General features: G+C 36.5%; 1 protein-coding gene across 5 annotated transcripts in view; it reads left to right on the top strand.

The window, feature by feature from the left end:
• malrd1 (MAM and LDL receptor class A domain containing 1) overlaps nt 1-18,541 on the top strand; it is a 73,984-nt gene that overhangs the window by 38,669 nt on the left and 16,774 nt on the right. For 3 of the 5 annotated variants that reach the window (XR_006926285.1, XM_046852538.1, XM_046852537.1), the window contains exons 21-31: nt 2,455-2,632; nt 6,603-6,731; nt 7,783-7,935; nt 9,772-9,929; nt 11,349-11,550; nt 11,777-12,040; nt 12,179-12,304; nt 13,261-13,327; nt 17,072-17,163; nt 17,308-17,407; nt 17,582-17,642. Coding sequence is in view for 4 of the 5 variants with exons in the window: in XM_046852538.1 (XP_046708494.1) it covers nt 2,455-2,632; nt 6,603-6,731; nt 7,783-7,935; nt 9,772-9,929; nt 11,349-11,550; nt 11,777-12,040; nt 12,179-12,304; nt 13,261-13,327; nt 17,072-17,163; nt 17,308-17,407; nt 17,582-17,642 (1,530 nt within the window). In the remaining variant the exon portion in view is untranslated. Of the gene's footprint in view, nt 1-2,454; nt 2,633-6,602; nt 6,732-7,782; nt 7,936-9,771; nt 9,930-11,348; nt 11,551-11,776; nt 12,041-12,178; nt 12,305-13,260; nt 13,328-17,071; nt 17,164-17,232; nt 17,408-17,581; nt 17,643-18,541 lie in introns of those variants that run through there. The other 2 variants (XM_046852541.1, XM_046852540.1) reach the window with 2 other exon arrangements.

Below are 18,541 nucleotides of genomic sequence, written 5' to 3'. Positions count from 1 at the left end.
CCCATTAGGCCCTGAATGTTACGTCACTAATCACTTCACACTTAATTCTTAATTCATACATGTATTGCAATTTCACATTCACATTATGCTGTTTAGTCTTCCATGTCTAATTTGATTAAGTCTGCACTTGCGTTTTCTTGCTCCTACTGTAAATCTCTTGAAGGTCTACACCCAGTCTGGCTGTTTGTCTGCACTTACGTATTGCCTACAGCAGTAATGTTTCTCCCTACACTGCACTAAACCCAGCTCCAGCTTGATGGATTGACTGTACAATGCCCATAACATTGCAATAATTTTTTTACCCTTTGCTAGACCTCAAGAAGCATAGTTCTACTGGCCCATTCTGGAGGATGGATCGGCTTGGATTACGACGAATGTTAAAATGTCAATTTCCCAAAATATTTCTCAGTATTCAGTTCAACGACTGAACTATACTATTGTTAAACACTGCAGTAGCCAAATAATCATTTCATTTGTTATGGAAAAAGTCTGAATGCTAATCTGCAAGAGTGCAAGCATTATTTAAACATACATAATTGTAACCATAGATACAAATAGGCAACCTCACTGTATTCAATAACTGAATTCGAAAATGGTTAGTAATAAACTATCCAGCTAGATGTGGTGAGTACGAGTGCTGTATGTTAATATGCTTGTTGATGTAGAATTTTAGGAAGGAAGTAGTCTAGCTGCTAATGTAATGTAATCTACTGTCAATGTGCTCAGTGAAAGGTTTTCATTTGTTGTTTTTTAAATTAAACTTTTTTTTTTAACAAAAAGAGGTCTTAATATTGGGCATATTACTGTGATTATAAATGCCATACAGGTGGCATGAAGACACACTTTTTAAAGTTTTACATTCAATATACAATACCTAGCATGGGTTTGTTTATCTCAGTCAGAAATTGTGTAACAATAGAGAATGTTTAGAGATTGCTGTGACAATGTGCTATAATACTGGTATATACAGTAATAAAGAACATAATATATGTAAAATAATATATATATATTATGAAATGTGCCTTTTTGTAGGCACTGGCCACCCACTTTACTTCTGTACAGAGGTTAATTGCCTTAGTTTAAACATTTGATTTGTTTTCCACATTTTATCGTGCATGAAATTCCTTTCCAAAAAAACTAAACAATGTTAAAACATTTTTAGCATTTTAGCTTGACCTTCTAGGACAAGTAATTTCATGCAGGGTCTTTAAAATAAAGGGTGAAATTCAGCTCGTGAGTGGCAGGTTGTAAATTATGAGCCAGACAAATACTTTTAGTTTCTGGAGCAAAATCCTTAAACCTTAACTTCTAACATGTTTCAATTTTGCTTTATTTATAAGCATTTGCCCAATTAATAATGCATTATAAGACTTGTAGTCGCATTAAGAGTAACAGTCTTAATTATGTGCAACAGTCTATTAATTACAATGGCCCGAGTGCATCTGGATTACATTGTGTTGAAATTTAACTCCTCATCTTTGCTAGCTTTAGTTTAGTGGTCTATTAATTGGGTCTGACAATTCCCCGTTTTTTTTTTCTAGCTTGATGAATAATTCGGAGCAGCACTGTTTCATCCTTAATGGGAAGATTAATGTTCTTATTTTCTGCCCAGGTTTATTTTCTCCCTAATCATTGAAATGGCACACCAAATCTATTGAAACCCTGTTTCTAAATAGCTCTCAGGAATGTGGCTTGTAATATTGTGTTACTGTACAACACACATCTATATTAAATTTAGATATAAGAATGTGCCTAGGATGAAACTTGGTATACTTGGCTTTTATCTTATTTGACAAAAATACATGATTTAATGATAGTGCCACACTATTACATAACTATTTATGTGGTCTTGAATTAAGCTGTTAAATATATATGTACATGTGAATGACACCTGTGTAATGGGACACTACTTTCTGAAGGCATTTGGGGTCATTCAAACAACAAATTCAAACAATGTGTGCCTTAGGTTTGACTTACTGCTATAAGATTTGTGCAAACAGGAACTCGCTGATGTTTCGTGATATTAGCTGTACATATAAACAACTAAAAAGCCCAATATGTTGTTTAAAAATAATGACAAAATAATGACTGTTTTAAGCTACTTTTTCTTGTGCTTTGACTCTTATTAGTGTCATGTTAAGCATTTAGCACACTTGCCTCACACTTCCAGGGATCAAATTCTGCTTTCACTTTGTGTGATGTTTGCCTGATCTTCTTGTGCTAGAGGGGTTCCCTCAGGGGTCTTTGTTTTTCTCCCCGAGTTCAAAAACATTTGTTTTCAGTCGACTGCCATTTCTAAATTATGTAAAAAGGAGTGTGTGTGATTGTTGCCAGGAATGTGTTAGCACCCCATCCAGGGTGTCCTTCAATTGTGCCTCAAGTTCCTTGGGATAGGATCCAGGGTGGATAATATCTTGTGTGAAGATTTGGTTGTGTGTTACATGTGATGATCAGACAGAGAATGAGCTGAAGGAGGTGTGGATGGAGCAGAGAATGATGCCTGAATGGAGGAGAGCTGAGGTGCCTCTGAGGAACCTGAGGAACTTTGAACTTATCTTTGAGGTAGTGCGTGCGAGAGATGTCAGCGGCGGGGCAGCACTCGACGACCTGCAGTTTATTAACTGTGCACGCAGTGAGTATACACACATACACACACTTGTTCCACTTCATTGTATATTACCTCATATATCATTGTTTCCCAGTTCAGTGGTTTTGGGTTTTCCCTGCTCCCAGAACACTAGATTTAATTTATGGACTTCACTAGACAGTAACTATCTGAAGAGTTGCAACAGGTGTGTTAAATCGCTTACATGTACAGCACAAGGTTTGCCATGTCGTGACTTTTATTGTCAGATTTAAGCGTTTGAGATTCGCTACGCTAACTGAGCTCGGTGTTAGCGTTTCTGACTCATTGGCTAATTTGCAAAGCCTTTGTTGCGCTGTTTGTTGTTAGAACAGCGTACTGATGTGTTCAGGTGTTCACACATGGGAAGGCAAGAGAAAAGAGGGTGGAGGAAGGAAGACTAACCCTTGGTGTAAACATTGTAAGCATTCCTGTATTGCTTTTAAAGCTTCTGTTAACAATGAAAACTTTGCTTAGATTTGTTAAGTCTGCACTGATACTTTCTCCACTTTTGTGGATGAAGCAAGACAGGAACATACCTGTCTCTGTAGAGCTGTGGTGTACAGACCACTGTGGAATTCTACTGTATATGTCCTTTAGTCATTTAGGTGAGTGATTACGCCCTTCAGAAACATTTCTGGAAAGTTCACTGAGCACACTCGAACCAAGTGTCAACTTTTAATTTCCCTCAAGTCTCATTATTGTTTAATATTCATGTAGTGACTTGACCAGCAGGACTCTTTAGACAGCTCTCAGCAGTGCTTAATAAAATATCATATCACTTGCTTAATTAGCTGATGGAAAAAAAACAAGTCTTATAAAGCTTAAAAGGCACCTGCACATAAGGACAGGGAAGATGTGTGAGGATGTTTTTTTTGCTGCATGTCAGTCGTAAAAGTTGTGAGTTTGGAAAGTGATCTTAGGAAAGCTTTAAAAGGAAAGAGAAGAGATGTTTACATTTGCACTCGGAACACAGGGTGATTTACAGTAGTAGTCATGCATACACTACATAAACAAAGATTTGTGGACACCTCATCATAAGATTTGTATGTGCATTTCGAACATCCCATTCAACATTTAGTCTCCATTTGCTGTTATAATAACCTTCACTCTTGTTCAGCTACAAGGGTGTTTGTAAATTCAGGCACTCAAGAGCTTCCACTCCAACCCATGTAAACTTTATCTTCATGGAGCTCACCTTTAAGAAAGTTATTAATAAAGAAATATCATAAAAAATTTACATTTCTGAACATTTATTTTGCCATTATTTGTGATAGTCCAGTTACGATGCTCAGTTCTACAGTCCTACAACAGACATAATTTGTTTGGGATTATAGGAAGAAGCAGAAAAAAACTGAGTAAGATCCAAGAGAATAGCAACTTTTCCAAAACTCTTGTAGAATTTTGTCACATAACTCACATTAAAAACCTGTCAACAAGTGTATTTATGACAAAAGCTGTTGGTTACACACATTTTGTGAAAACCTTATTTTAGTATTCAATCTACCACAGTTTGCCAATAGATTTCTTCAAGAGCCTTGGAGATGTTGTCAAGATTATGGACAAAAATTCCATTTCCCATCAGAGACCGCACCCCACTAATTGATGCTATTGTTTCTTTGTCACTTTGTTATATGTTTTTGTTTATTTTTGTATAATTCCACATTAATGCAATGCAAATAAATGAGTGTGCACTTGCACCCACTTCTCCAGGATATATTCCATTATATATTTAATCTGGCTCAGATAACTGAACTACACTTTACAGATTACAGAACACTGTACCTAATACTCATCATGTGGACAGTACTGTATATTGTAAGCCTTCTTAAGCATACACAATTTTTTAAATCTCACTTGATTATACAAGGAATGGCAAATTGTGCTTAGAAATGTAAACTGCTATTTTCTACTGGCACATGAAATTATTTTTGTACAGTAGCCTATATCCTATTTGTAAATACTATATAGAATTAACTCCATCTGAGGTTTTTTGCTAATGTTATCACCAGGTTCTTTGCCTTTACTGTGTCTTACTGTCAGGCTTTTTTGTAGTTGTCAGCTGTTGGGCCACATTACCACTTAAAGTCCATATAGTTCATGGCTCTTATTTGTACACTTTTTGGTTGTACTTTGTGCAAAAAAAGTCCTGCATTTATGCGGTTATGCCAGTTCCTGTCCTGTTAGGCTATATTAACCAAAGTCACTTTAAATCTAATAGTAATACCATTACGAGTATTTACAAGATCAGTCATGTATAGTATACTGTATGCTATATAGTATGATGATGCACTTGCTTATAGCCGCTTTAAATTATTTATTTATTAAAGTAAGCTTTCAAAGGAAAAAGCTCTCAGGTGTTCAAAGGAAAAAGCTCTCGTGTTTTTTTTTTAAATAATTTAATTAGCTGAAAAAATACTTTATTTTTAAAAATTATTCTTACATTTAAATGTAAAATTTTTATTTAAGATTCAGATCTATGGTATATTTTCATTTAGGTCTCGTTTTTCATTTGAAACCTGTAACTACACACACACACACACACACACACACACACACACACACACACACACAGAGTGTCTGTGGTTGTAAAAGCAGAAAGGCATTTTACAGCATGTTCAGCTCTGTACAGCTCTCCTGAAGCTACTTCAGAATATATTGTTTGTGTGTGTGTGTGTGTGTGTGTGTGTGTGTGTGTGTGTGTGTGTGTGTGTGTGTGTGTGTGTGTGTGTGTGCATTGTTCCCTAATGTCTATTAAATGAAGTAATTTTATGTCTTTTAATATGATTGATTACTCTTTGTAATACCTATAGCAGAAATAGTAAAAGTAATTATTATGATGAAGAGAAAGATTATCATGATTTTAATTGCATGCTTTAAATAGTGTATTGTGTTTTTTCTATTCCTCTAAATGATCAGATCTTTATAATGTTGCTCAGTAATCTCATTTAGCATTTATGAAGGTTTTAGTCAGCTCATAGTTTCTGGTGTCACTGGTGTTCTGAGGTGTGATGTGCTTTTGTGCTCTTCTGCAGCATGCCTGACCGTATGCTACAGTTTTTTGTAATTCGCTTGAAGAGGCTTTCCTAATGGGTTTCCTAGAAATCACAGCGAAGGCTGATGTGTAAAGCAGTAAACTTTGATTCCCTGCAGAGCACTGATGTATGATGTGATAATGGTTAATGTGTTGGAGCAGTTTCCATGCTAGTTGTAATGCAGGGAAGTGCAAAAAAGCAGAGAAGCTAACGGTAGCTAAAAAGAAGTCACTTACTGTGTGAGAGAGACTAAATTCTAAAAGAGCTTTGCATCTCAAACTTGCTTCACTTTTTTTGTTTTAGTGTAGTTTGCGCTACAGCTTAAAGCTGCTATCAGATCATTTTTGAGCAGATGTTGCATTTAATTAGCTTTAGTCTTTGTTTCTGTGTGTGTGTGTGTGTGTGTGTGTGTGTGTGTGTGTGTGTGTGTGTGTGTGTGTGTGTGTGTGTGTGTGACTGCAAACAAGCAGCCCTGAGGGTATGTTACAATATAAATTACAATATAAAATGCATATAAATATCTGACAGTTCGGGCTTTGAGAGAACATCTGGCTGCTCCCCATGCGCCTTTTAATTTTTTTCCAAAAACTGCAGCTTTTATATAGTAAAACCTAGAAAGTTTTATTTTTTCCATAAAATTGATGTTATGAGCTAACGAGTTATATTTTTAGACATAACATTGATTAGCTCTATTAATAATTAGATCAGCACAAGTAATCTTTTTGTATTCACAGTAAAGCATGACATTTCTTGTGTTTTATCTAGTTTTTATTTGGTTTTAATTTTTATTCGAAAAACTACTCTCGATCTATTGGATAACTATAATTGTATACAAACTATAAAGGTTTGTATGCCTCGTATTCCACAACAATACATTTCAAGTCATTTTTTTATATTTATTCGTATTAGTTTACATACCTGTATTAACGTTATGTACGTTTCAGGTGGCACACTTCCTGGTTCTTGTCCTGCAGCATCTGATTTTGTGTGCAACAATGGCAACTGTATCGTTTCCAGCTTGGTGTGTGACAGTAAGGCAGACTGCACTGACGGATCTGATGAGCTGGACTGCAGTGAGATGATTTTCTCCTCGCTTTCTTTTTGATACAAAAGCTGTAAAGTCGCATCTGTTCTATTACACTAAGTGTGTGCAGTAAAAGCTCCAGGATGTTTCTGCAGAATTTGCAATTTGGGTTAGAGACTGAAACTGGCATAAAAAAACATGAACCATGTCTGAGATTTTAATTTGTAACTCATAAATTTGAAATTCAAACAAAAACAGATATGTATCCTTATATTCACATTTAACCTTCTAACTCATTTACAAGCCTTGCATGGAAAGGATAAATTGAATACAGTGAACTTTTTGCACAAGAAAATTGATATTCATTAAAAATACATTCACACAGAAGTCTAACTAATATCTTTTAAATCATATACTTAATAGACAAGTTGCCACATTTTTATGTACAAATTGCACTGTGAAGTTTGACATATACTTTTAGTTACACACACTGATTCCATAAAATTTTTTTCTTGTAATAGTAGAATAAAATAAAGAAATATTACATATGAAAGAGAAGGTAAGCAAACATGACTCTATAAATTTAGAAAATTAAGACCAGTTTTTCAGCCAAGAATGTTTAAATAATATAAGAAGATGGACTCATGCAATGTTCAAGTTCCATTTGACACAGAATCTTCTTTTGGTGCTATAGTGTAAAATTCCATTAAAGCCAGCACCGAGTGATCAATAATTGGCTAATCTAGCATGTCAGAGTATCGTATATTTTTTGCTATGGTATTTGTCAGCATGTACGTATGTATAAATCATTTCCAAACCTGAGTTTTTGAGGATAGTTTCAATATCTTTTTATTTAAGCAATCAATGGTAAGAATAAATGCAGAGCCTGTGTCATTAAAACACATGTAATGTTATTAATCAGAAAACATAATGCATAATTAATGTATAATGTGCCTCTGTGTATGCTTAAGATCAACATATCAGTTACTAAACGTTTGGATTGTGGATTGTGTATTACATTTAAATTGGGGCAGTGTTTGCTCATAACAGTGGATTTGTGTCTTTTTGCAATGCATTATGTAAATCTTTATGCTTCCCAGGTGGCTTAGCAGGAGCCTGTAACTTCAACATGCCTGAGGATGAGTGGGAGGCAGCGTGTCAACTGGTGCAAGATCAGGATGACGACTTTGACTGGCAGATCGGACATGGCAATAAACATCAAGGAAGAGGACCATCTACTGATCACAGCCCCGGTAGGTGTTACAACTATAACAGACTTCTGTACCTAATTGTATAGCTTCATTTAAATGGCACATTCCAAAAGATTCAGTAGATATCACTACAGTTAATGGATTTGGGTCATTTCAAACATTCAGTGCAAGTAGCATCTAAAGGGTTTTAAATAAAAAGAGTTAGAAAAAAAATTACACAATAATTGGTGTCTGATTACATGGTTTTAGAGTATAATAGCCCTAAATTATTGATATACCCTAAAACATTATTGCAGTTTCTAGAAAGGTAATTGAGGCATTGTAGCGTTTTTGTTTAGGACAATCAAAAGATCACAGGATTGAAATTCTTGCATTTAGAGCATTAATCATTCTAAATCATGCACAAAACTGCTGAAAATATTAGCTCTACCTCGTAAACTGGAAAACTAAAATATATCTTTACAATAATTGCTCATTTTTAACTTTAAATATATTTTTTATATAAATAGCTAGAGACTCATATTAAAAAGTCCAAAAGTGAGTGTACTAAATGACACTTAACACTACTTGGGAACAGGGGAAAAAAAGCCTTTTTTTTCTTCTTTTTTACAGGGAGATACCAATTCCTTGTGTGCATGTTGTAGATAAATAACTTAATACTCTTAGAAAACCAGGTTTGCCAATACTAGCCCTCTATAATTACATTATATTGCTAATAATGTGTGAAACCTGGCCTCAAGCTGTTGGCAAAAGGTTGGAAGCACAGAATTGTTTAGAATGTCTTTCATCTAAATGGCCAATAGAACGAAGGGGACAGAGGCGTCTAAATATGTTCCAGCATAACAATGCCACTGTGCTCAGTGCGAGTTCTGTGAAGATTTAATTTGACAAGTTTGGGATAAAAGAATGCAAGTGTTTACACTGAGCCCTGAACCCCACTGAAAACCTCGCTGAACTAAATGGAGAGGAACCAGGCCTTCTTACCTGACATCGGTGCTTGATCTCACTAATGCTCTTGTGATGAATAAGCACAAATCCCCACAGCCACACTTGCAAATCTAGTGAAATAAGTGGAGATTAATTATAAAAGCAAAGATAGAATAAAAAAGGAAGTTCACCCAGCACATTCGGGTGTGATGGCCAGGTGTCGACAATCATTTGGCCATAAAGTGTATTGTACCTTGAAATATGAATATTAATTGAATAAAATTATGAATATGATGAATATTACTGATACTACTTTGGATATCATGCTATATTGATAATATTTGACATTCTTTTCCATGAGTCATTCTTTATAGGTCAAGAAAAGTGGCCATTTTATTGTTAGGATTTACCCTGAACACATTCAGGTCACATGAAATTGCATCACCGGATTTCCCAAGGTCACTATGAAACTTCAACGCTGTTAAACAGTAAAAGAAAAATGAATCTCCAAACCTGATACATTTTGATAAAAACATTTTAAGTAATTCCATTCGCCTTGGATGATAGTGTATTTGTTGTCACTTTTGCACCAATATCTGCAAACAAATCTTGTAAGAATGATTGTTGTCTGATTTATTGAGATCTGTCATCTTTATATTTTCTTAGATTTGAATATTATATTCTTTTATATTTATATATACATAAACAAATTAGAAAAAACCTATAACGTTAAATAGTTACAAAGGCTATATGGCTCCATAATCAATCAATCATTCAATGGTGCTACAGTAAATGCTTTATTAATTTGGAATAAACATTAATGTTATTTTTCATCTTATGCAACAATGATAAGCATTTTCCACATACAATTTTCACTTGTTCTGCGTGAGATCAGTCATTTTATTATGTGAATTAATAGTCTCTTGTGTATTTGTGGATGCGAACTGGTAGATGGTAGTGGGAGCTACCTGTTTGTGAACTCAACCTTGCAGCGAGAGGGGGATGTTGCTCGTATAATCACCCAGCAGGAGTTTCCTGCCAGTACTGGTGTCTGCCATCTGCGCTTCTGGTTCCACATGTATGGCTCCAAACAAATGGGCATGCTGAAGGTGAGAAAGAGAAAGACATGGAGGTATTAGCATAATGTGATCTGAAATATATAGTAGGTCAACCAATTTTAGACAGAGAGAACTAGAAACCCTGAATAACCGTAATCACATGTTCAAAAAATATTTCCCAATCCCTTTATTAGTCTCTATCCATCTCTATTACCATGTTTAGTTGAGTAAAGAAAGGTGTTCATGTTCTACTTCTGCATATGTCTAACAAACCTACCATTTTGTCCAAAGTTCTAGAAATAGAAGTAGCCTCTTAAGTAAAGAGTTTACATGCCATTGGCGACCACTATGCAGTCTGCTTGTGTGCACTGTATAGCAAAGAGTCAGCTCTTTAGAGAGCATCAACGATCTTTACTTTGAGCACTCATTACCCCAAGATACTTCAGCATTTAAGTGCTGAATTGAGTGCATTGAATCAATCAAGATTTGATTGAAGTATAGACTTCAATAGTATGTGTTTTAATAAAAATATTGTGATGACCATTTAGGCATTACAGCCATTTGTTTTTTAAACATAGTTTCTACTAATTCACAGGCTCAAAAATAATTGTTTGACAATTGTTTAACAAAGCAGTTTCATGAATGTATATATAGTGCGTTTACCTCAGGATGCAAATCAGACAGCTTGAATGCATGTGAAAAAAATCATGCCCAGTTCTGGAACAATATGATGTGGAAAGATGAAACCAAAATAATCTTTGGAAAGCAGAATGTTAGAAGAGAACACTACATATAGTACATATATACATATAACACATACATACGTATAGAGAAGGACAGGGAGCGTTCATGATCCAAAGCATTCCACCCAATAGTTGCTTAAGGCAAAGTAATGGAGTGCTCTAAATGGTGTAGTCAGTCACCTGACCTATACCAATTTACTTCATTTCACTTACTTGATTCACAAACAAGCAACAACTAAATGTGGCTGAAGTAAAGTCCTGGTACAAATTCTCAGGCAGCTATTAATACAAAGGATTTTATTTTTAAGCCTCTGACAATTAAAGAAGTACACTATACAATACTAAATTGTTGTGCCATGGTGTATGGTGTAACGTGACTCATCTTCAGTTTTGTACAGACTGGTGTTACATTTTCCCCTGTGTTATCTTTGTTTTGAGAAAATGTTAACATACTGTGCCAAAGCTCATAACATAACTTTATCAGTGAAATGAGAAAACAAGATGATCTTTGGATAGCAGGAGGACCTGAACCTGTTTCCAACTTGAATATTCATTAGAGTAAAAGGGTAAAACTGCTCCTATGCCATTCTATAAGATTTACTGCTAAATCTCGTTTTTTATAAATTTTTTTAATTAATAAATTAATAAATAAATTAATAAATAAATTTTATTAATTTCTAATTTTTAATTTTTATTAAAATTAACGTTTATGCATTAAAATCTCCAGGTGCACACAGTGGGCACTAGCGGCATTCCCTTACTTATGTGGGCTGCTAGTGGGAACTATGGAAATGGGTGGCATTACAGTAACGTGCTGCTGTCAAATCCTCATCCCTTCAGAGTGAGTTTTCAGGCTGACGTGGTAGGAAACAATTGGACAGACATCGCCATCGATGACCTCTCATTTACCCAAGAGTGTGCTAAAGGAGGTGCAGTACACATTTCTGATTCCTAATTTACTATAACTACTTGAGTAAATCATTTACATTCCAGACAGCAGAAACAGTGTGCCTTATTAATAGAGTGGCTAATAAAATGTAGCTGTCCGGGAAGTGCAATTTCTTGTCCAATGTATGTATGTGTACAGAAAAACAGTCCATAGAGAATGGAAATATTTCAAACTGACCCTTCCAATGTTTTTTACTGTTTCATCAGCTCTTGTCACCCCTGTCCCCCCGACATGTAACTTGGAACAATTCCAGTGCGTCTACTTGTTGGAGTGTATCTCCTTGGTCTTGCGCTGTGATGGAGAAGTGGACTGCATGGATGGTTCAGATGAAGAGGATTGTGGGACTGTGCCACCACAAAAAGGCTGTAAAGACACAGAGTACCACTGTGGCAAAAACATGTGCATTCCATCATTGCTGCGCTGTGACAGCGTAGCAGACTGCCCCAATGGCGAAGACGAATATGGATGCCGTAAGAGATGCACACACACTCATACACACACTCATACACCCACACAAGTACATTGAAAGTAAAAACATGCTAAAGTTAAGTTTTTTCATGATAGAATATCCAGTGTTTCTTTGCATATTTTTTTCTTAATGTGTGCAGCTGTTGTTCAGTGTGCGATTGGGGAGTTGGTGTGTGAGGAGACCGCTAGCTGTATTGTTCACAACCAGCGGTGTGATCAGACTGCAGACTGTCCTGCCTTCAAGTCTGACGAGTCCAGCTGCAATGGTGAAGCTGAATTTAGATTTTATATTATAAATAAAGCCAAAATTCATACATACATGTAATACACATACACATACACATATATATATATATATATATATATATATATATATATATATATATATATATATATATATATATATATACAAACACATTATATACAGAAAGTGTATATTTGTGTAAATTAAGGCCAATGTGAATTTCATTAAAGAGCTTGATATAATTGCTTAGAGTCAGCTATGATCCTCTCTTCGAAACCTGGTGTACTGTTAATTATGAATTTATGAATAAATTAATTTAATAAAGAAGAAATGTGAGCAGTGTGAAGCCTGAGCCTTAAACTAATTAATGATAAGTAATAAGTTTAAGCATTTCCATGTTTTACCTGGTTTCATTATAAGCTCAGGGAGAGTTTGACAGGCAACTGCACTGAGGCAGAACCTGGTTCATAACCTGGTTCATGCACTGTACCTTATCTGTAGCAGTACACAGTGTTGTGCTTAGAAAATAATGATGTTAATTTAGCATTAGACTAATAGAAAGAATATGTGATGAAACATACAAAAAAGTACAAATTATTCACCGCACTGCTTCGGTATATTTTCTCACCTTTTTGAAAACCGCTGTGTCAATATTTAGTCCAGATTGGAATTGAGTTTGAAAAGCAAAGCCTGAGTACAAAGTTTTACTTTAGAGAAAAGTCTTGGTGAAAGATTTTGAGACTAAAAAGATCTGACATAACTCCTCGGCTGCCAGTCGCTATTTTCCAGAGTTTATAAAAGCTCATCTGTTCTACTTCAAGCCTCAGTGATTTGTAATCTTTGCAAGTACTGCCATGAAAAATTTGTTGAGAATAGCTGTAATAAAATATTTCTGAATATGTAAATGCAAGAATTTGTTATAGTGCATTTTTTGAGATTTGTGCATAAGTGTGTTAAACATATGTGTCTGGTTTTCAGATTGTCCCACCGGATACTGTCTCAATAATGGAATGTGTACAGTGGAGAAACATGGACCTTTGTGCATGTAAGTAACACACACTTTATACAGCAAATGAAATAGAATCTTTTTCCCAGGGAATAACCTGCAGTTTGTAGGCCTCAGAATGCTTGCGAGGTTATGTCTTGTTACATACAGTACTGCCTTTAGAAGGGTCAGTTAAACTGATATATGCAACCTGGATACATACAATCTAAACCACATTTGGACAGTGGACAGGCTTATACCTATAAAATAGTCTTTAATAAGATAGCAAGCAGAATGATAAAACAATCCAAAGTAATCTAAAATCTCAGTATAAACTCACAAGCCATCGCACTGCAAGAAAAAAATCAGAAAAAAATATCATTTAGCCAACTGATAACACTTTAAAATAACAGTACATAAAAAAGCATGTACTAATATGTAAAATAAATGTTACTTTATTATGAACTAATGATTACTTAAGGCATATATTAATCAAGAACTAACTTTAACTACTCCATCAGTCGACCACCTTAATTACCTGTTAGTTTGTTAATTAATGTATTAAATAACATTTTAGGTTAAGCTGAATGTAACTTGCTCTATTAGATTTCAGTTTGGAGCATGCAATTTGAATTCTTTACCTAACTTTCATGTTTGCTTTGATAGCATGATTTATACAGTATATTAGATTACATTCAACTTTATTGTCATTGTGCAGGGTACATGTACAAAGCCAATGAAAGCAGTTAGCATCTTACCAGATGTGCATAAGTGGCATATTTACAATAAATAGCAGTGTGATAAATAAGGGTATGGGGTCCATGTGTACAGGGGTGAGGGTGAATAATGTACAGAAGGTGCGGTAGGTAATAATATATGTATATATAGTAATATACAATATACTGTGCAAAAATTGTGCATAGATAGACAGGTCAGGAGATAATATGCTCAAATGACATGATACAGTTATGTACAAGTATGAATGTTTGTATGATACAGTATATACAGAATAAATATCGGTGAAATATACAGTAGTGCAGTGATAAGTTATGGATGGTGCAAAAATCTGCCCGATGGGGGAAGGGTGAATAGTCCGTGATTGGGGTGAGAGGAATATTTGATAATGCCCCTCACAGACATCGTTTCTTTTGAATGTCTTCCAAGGTGGGTAGCTGAGTGCCGATAATTTGTTAAGCACTTTCACCACCCTCTGAAGGGCTTTAAAGTCCGAATCAGTGCAGCTGCTGTACCACACTGAGATGTAGTTAGTGAAGATGCTCTCAATGGTAGAGTGGTAAAAGTTCTTCAGTATCTTATAGCACATATGGGACTTTTTAAGTCTCCTCAGGAAATACTGTTGTGCTTTTCTAAACAGGATAGAAGAGTTCAGAGACCAGGTGAGATCCTCATAGATATGGACTCCAAGGAACTCAAATCTGGGTACACGCTTTACAGCAGCTCCGCTGATGTGAATGGGAGCTTGAGTGTGATTGCCGGCTCATCTAAAAGTCCACAAAGACCTCCTTTGTCTTTTTGGTGTTGAGTTTCAGGTTATTGCGCTCACATTATGCTACTAGGTGCTGGATTTCCTCCCTATAAACTGTCTCATCGTTTCTTCTGATCAGGCCTACCACCATGGTGTCATCTGTGAACTTAACAATGCTGTTTGAGGCATAGGCAGGTATTGTATGCAGTCATGAGTGAAAAGGGAGTATAGGAGGTGAGTGGCAGACAGGCTTTAAGGTGGGTAAAGACCAGTCTTCCAAAGCACTTTGCAATGACAGGAGTGAGTGCGACGAAATGGAAGTCACCTAGTTCTGTTGCAGTGGAGTGCTTTGGCATCTGTACGATGATAGCAGACTTAAAGCAGGTGGGGACATTTGCTTAGGCCAAAGACAGATTGAAGATGTCTGTGAAGACCCCAGCAAACTACTCGGTGCATGCTTTGAGCACACGGCCAGGGATGCCATCAGGGCCAGCTGCTTTCTGTGCATTTACCCTGCCCAGGGTAGCACACACTTCAGAGGTAAAGAGTATGCATTGCTGCTTACCCGGTAATAGCTCTGCTTTGATGTTCCCCTTTTTCAAACCGAGCATAGAAGGTTGAGCTCGTCGGGGAGTGAAGCATAACTGGTTGGTGGTTTCCCACTGGGTGGTTTAAGGTCAATGATGTCCTGAATCTCTTGCCACATGCGTGAGGGGTCAAGAGTTTAAGTGCTGATCAATCTGCTGTTTGTATGCATGTTTAGCTTTGCAAATTTCCCACCTCAGATTGGCTCTGGCAACGCTGTAGGCCTCCAGAGCTGAAAGCTGTGTTGCGTGCTTTAAGCAAAAGACGGACAGTGTATACAAAGTTTTTAAAATCCAGCACTTTTGCAGGCTACTTCTAGCATGCGCATTAAAAAAATGTATGCTTATACTCCAGCAAAGGGGTCACCAACATGGCACCAGATCGCCCGCAAGGACCACACGAGTCGCCACTATAGCGCCACTTACCAGTGAGCTGCATCACATTTTTTTTTTGCTATTCTTTTTTTAAATCTGTTATGGATAGAATAAGAGTTGGAAACCGGAGTATGGATAAACACCTTGTCTTTATTTAGGATGAACATATACAAGGCATTGGCTTGAGGAGAAGTACGAACCAGAGAGCGGGTAGAATCCGTAATTCGGGTAGTCCAGGGAAGATCGCCAATGTGAACCATTAAAGGCAAACCTATCTTGAGCGCTTCCTCCAATGCGGAGCATGGAAGGACGGGGAATACTAGTGGTAGGAAGTCCGGTAGATCTCTCATGGCAATGAGTAGATCCGACAGTGAATAAGGTGGAATCCAGAGCTTATAAAGGGGAAAGGTAATGGGGAACAGGTGTAGGTGATTAAAGCAGGAAGAGGCTGGGTGAGAGTTAGAGCCTTGGAGGGAGGCGTGGCTGGTGGTTCCCTGACAAAATCTTTTAAAAATGAAAATTTTAAAATATAGATGATGAGACATAGAGTAATTAATTATATTATTAATTATTAATAATAACATAATTAAAGGTAAATTTAGCAAATTTGTTATTTCAGAAGTGTGTATCAAACTGGTAGACCTTCACATTAATCGCTACCCAAGAAGTAGCTCTCAGTTTCAAAAAGGTTGGGGGGCTGGGTGCTCAATTTACCTTTAATTATGTGTTATTAATAATTAATGATATTCATCTATGTGAAGACACTGATTATGTTAATGATTTCTCACATTAATTATTAACAATGATTTAACAAGGTAGGAAACAGATAAATATCAATATGCATATAATGTTGCCCAATATGCTCTAGCATATAATGTTGGATTTTATGGATTTGTGATTTCATTTAAATGCATCTGGGAATCAGAATGGCAAAAGTATCAGTATAGCCAGTGCACTTTCCTGTCTTGGACCCCCACAGTTCCTAACATTGCTTCTAATGTGAGTTTATTTTGTGCTCTTGTGTTATCAGTAAATGTTATATCCTGTTCTGGGTCAAGGAGTTTTAAATGACAAGTGTTCATGCAATGGCACCAACTAAGTCCATTGAAAATGTTCTAGGATGGTGGCAAAAACTGCAGGACTGATCAGAATTCATTTGGATAAAGCAGTATGCATGAAATAAATGCTAAATATACTTTTAGTATGCAGAATAGTTGGAGTTTGTTAGTGTCATTTTATGAAACAGATGTGTACCAACAGGAAGAAGTCACATTTGTTTACTGAGGATCATTTGAGAAAGCATGTGTGTGTGAATGTAAAGGAAGGTATGTGTTACCTAATAGTTGTTTTCTTGTCAAGCTGTAAATCAATGTGGACTGGAAACCGCTGTCATGTGCAACATAAACCAACCCCTCCCACAACCTCAGTTGTGATCGCTGACACTAGACCAGGTATGTGTGACCAGTTTAAAGCTGCTATTAAGTCATTTTTGAGCGGATGTTGCATTTAATTAGCTTTAGTCTTTGTTTCTCTGTGTGTGTCTGTGTGTGTGTGTGTGTGTGTGTAGATATTTCATAATACTGTGTGTATTTCAGTGATTGTGTACATTGCTCTAAGTGTAGCAGTGATCCTGATATTGGCTGTTGTCATTGGCACTTTTTTACTCTGCTTCATACAAAGAAAGCGTAGGGCTAAGTAAGTATATTTCGTTTGGACTCAGTTTGTTTTTTCATGCCTCATACTTTAATCCAGATCATTCTTATTAAATGTGAAAGGAATTTAATTTTACTTTATATGTTTGCTTTATTTGTAGCTCAATGCTGACTATTGTTTGGTTTATTTATTGCTTTTATTGTTTATTCTGTTTAGAGATTCCAGGTTAATTGAAAATGATGAACTGGAAAATGATGCTGCCAAGTTCAGAGAACAGGTAATATATATATTATCTCCCAAAAGCCAGTTCACCGCTCACAGTGCAGCTTAGTATAGATTTACTGTCCTCTTAAAATAACTCAACATACAGCCATTGTTGTCACAATAGCGGCCAACAAATGTGAGTACACCCTAATTGAACATGTCAAAACTGGGTCGAAAGTGTCAGTATTTTGTGTGAGCACCACTGTAGTCCAGCGCTGCCTTATTCTCGAGGGCATGGAATTCACCAGAACTGCAGAGGTTGTTGCTGGGATCCTCTTCCACTCCATCGTAATGACATCACGGAGCTGACGGTTGTTAGACACATGGCACTTCTCCACCTCCTGCTTGACATTTACAATTGTGGCATTTGGCAGACGCCCTTATCCAGAGCGATGTACAAAAGTGCTTTAAGTCTCTAGCAATAAATAAATCTACACTGGTACGCAGGATTACAAACTTAATATAAATATGCCTCTTGAATTCTCCAAAGCAAACCTGGAAAGTGCTAATTTAAGTGTTTTAGAAAGAGGTAGGTCTTCAATCGTCGTTCGAAGATAGCCAGGGACATCTAGGGGAAGTTCATTCCACCACCACTGTTCTGCCAGAACAGAGAAGAGCCTGAGGATACAATTTTCTTGGTACTCTTTACCAAGTCGTCAACACACATGCTGGACACCATCTGAGCCAAACAAGTTTATCTTGGTCTCATCAGACCACAGGATATTGTTCCAGTAATTCATGCTCTTAGACCGGCTTTCTTGTGAGACAGCTTCAGAAGAGGCTTCCTCCTGGGACGACGGCCATGCAAACCGATTTGTTGCAGAGCTGTGACTAACGGACCTTCTGCTTCTGCAACCTCTAAAGCAATGCTGGCAGCACTCATGCATCTGTATTTTTGAAGCCAGTTTTTGC

Source organism: Silurus meridionalis, chromosome 6, assembly GCF_014805685.1.
Source record: "Silurus meridionalis isolate SWU-2019-XX chromosome 6, ASM1480568v1, whole genome shotgun sequence".
In the NCBI taxonomy this organism is placed as follows: Eukaryota; Metazoa; Chordata; class Actinopteri; order Siluriformes; family Siluridae; genus Silurus; species Silurus meridionalis.
The sequence above is the reverse complement of the archived record's forward strand: the minus strand, read 5'-3'. Positions and strand labels throughout refer to the sequence as shown.